This window comes from Phaseolus vulgaris, chromosome 8 (assembly GCF_051622355.1).
Source record: "Phaseolus vulgaris cultivar YP4 chromosome 8, ASM5162235v1, whole genome shotgun sequence".
NCBI lineage: Eukaryota > Viridiplantae > Streptophyta > Magnoliopsida > Fabales > Fabaceae > Phaseolus > Phaseolus vulgaris.
Genome location: NC_143505.1, coordinates 34,654,535 through 34,656,283, shown reverse-complemented (window position 1 = coordinate 34,656,283; position 1,749 = coordinate 34,654,535). Strand labels below are relative to the sequence as shown.

Sequence of the window (1,749 nt, the reverse complement as noted above, 5' to 3'; positions counted from 1 at the left end):
GAAAGTGTAGTAAAATAAATATCATTAGTCATTATGTTATGGGGAAAAATATGATTAGTCATTTAATTTACAAACCACTATCATTAGCTAAACTAGAAACCTACAAATTACCTCACGAATTGAAACGAGGTATAAAAGAAATCCTAAAACGCAATATTTTGTTGAGTTGCAGTCAAAATAGTGTTCGAAAAAGAGAGTCACTGGAAGTGTGATAAGGTTTATGATGGAGATTTATTATGGGCAAGTACAGTGAAAAAATCTCTGTACCAATAATATAATCATTAAAAAATTTCACTTCAATTCTCGTCAGGCCAACCTTTTTGGACGGCTGCCCCGGCGAGACCCGGATGCTATTCGGGTCTTGACCCGTTCAAACTCCGTGAACCGGCAGGGGATGGTGATTCCCCCGTCGTGGTGGAACCCGAACTCCTCCTCTGCCTCCTTCAGCAACTCCCCAAACAAAGGATGGTTGAAGTATATTACCGGCAGCAGCACGCGGTGCAACTCGCCATCCTTTTGCCCCACGTACACGGCCAGATGTCCCTTGGGCACACTCGGATCCCGGTCGGATCCTAGCGCGGAATCGGATCTTAACTGGGCGTAACCCGAGCCGAATGAAACTGTCAAGAAGGACTTGGCGCCGGCCGTCAGCTTGCGACCCCACGAGAGGAGTTTCGCGATGGGTAACCTAGAAGAGTTGCCCAAGCGATGGTATCCGGGTGGGCTACGCACCCGAATCTTCCTGAAGACCCATTTGGAGACCCGGATCAGCCGTTTCCTGAGGTTGAATCCTCGAATCTTGGACATAGTTGAGGAGAGAGTGGATAAAGATTGAGGCAGAAAAGATGTGGTGTGGTGTATGGTAATGAAAGTGAAGAGGAGGGTGGGTGAGTGTAGGTGTGGTAGTACCTGCTAGGGTGTGGTGGTACCCGCTAGGGTGTGGTGGTACCTGCTAGGGTGCGGTGGGGTTCATGAGAATGGCCAAGGGTCGGCTATCGACATTGTAAGGCGAAACTGGGTGAGACAAATCTCAGAGAGCGATGTGGGGATGTTCGACATGGTTTTCAGACGCAGTTTAGTTTCATTGGCCAACCATAAATTGAGCCATGGTCTCACAAACCTTCATGGGAACGAAGTTCGTGTCTGTTTCGCAGGTGGTGTCTGTTTTGCAGGCGAGAGGGAAGAAGACGTACACCTTTGGCTACGGCGATGGTAAGTGGTGCAGAATATTTTGGGCCCTTTCAAGGACACTCCTAACGTATGTATATATACCAAAACTCTAGGAAAATAAGACTTGTTTGTTAGTTAGCTAAGATACACGGTAATGAGGTCGAACCTTCTTTAATTAATATCCGTATACCGTTTCCATTTATTGTTTCAATATGCAAAATATTCCTTTTTTATCTTTTCATTTTTTGTAAAACTATGATTAAACCATTTTGTCCCAGTAACCAGATTTTTTTCTAATTAGATATCTAATAAACTATACAATTTTAGTTTAAGTCATTAAAAAAAGAATATTTGTTTATATTTTGATTTTTTTTTTCATTATTTTGTGTGTTTTAAAACAATTGATGTTATTCTGTTAATACATATTTCAATTTAATAGTAAAAATAACAGAAATGATTAAAACTAAAATCTTATTTCAAATACTTAATTTTATTTATAAAAAATATTAATTCTCACAACAAAAAGTAAATTATACATTGATACGTGAAACTTATTTAAAGACAAAATGACTAATTCAC

At 40.7% G+C, this 1,749-nt stretch overlaps 1 protein-coding gene across 1 annotated transcript; it reads right to left on the bottom strand.

The window, feature by feature from the left end:
- Window positions 1–207: 207 nt before the first annotated feature.
- Window positions 208–1,372, bottom strand: LOC137824079 (auxin-responsive protein SAUR36). The gene has a single exon (XM_068629531.2). The coding sequence runs from the start codon at window positions 805–807 to the stop codon at window positions 307–309; it is 501 nt and encodes a 166-aa protein (XP_068485632.2). The 5' UTR covers window positions 808–1,372; the 3' UTR covers window positions 208–306.
- Between the last annotated feature and the right edge of the window lie 377 nt (window positions 1,373–1,749).

Coding starts and splice junctions, on each gene's coding strand:
- LOC137824079 (XM_068629531.2), bottom strand. CDS start 807: ATGTCCAAGATTCGAGGATTCAACCTCAGGAAACGGCTGATCCGGGTC.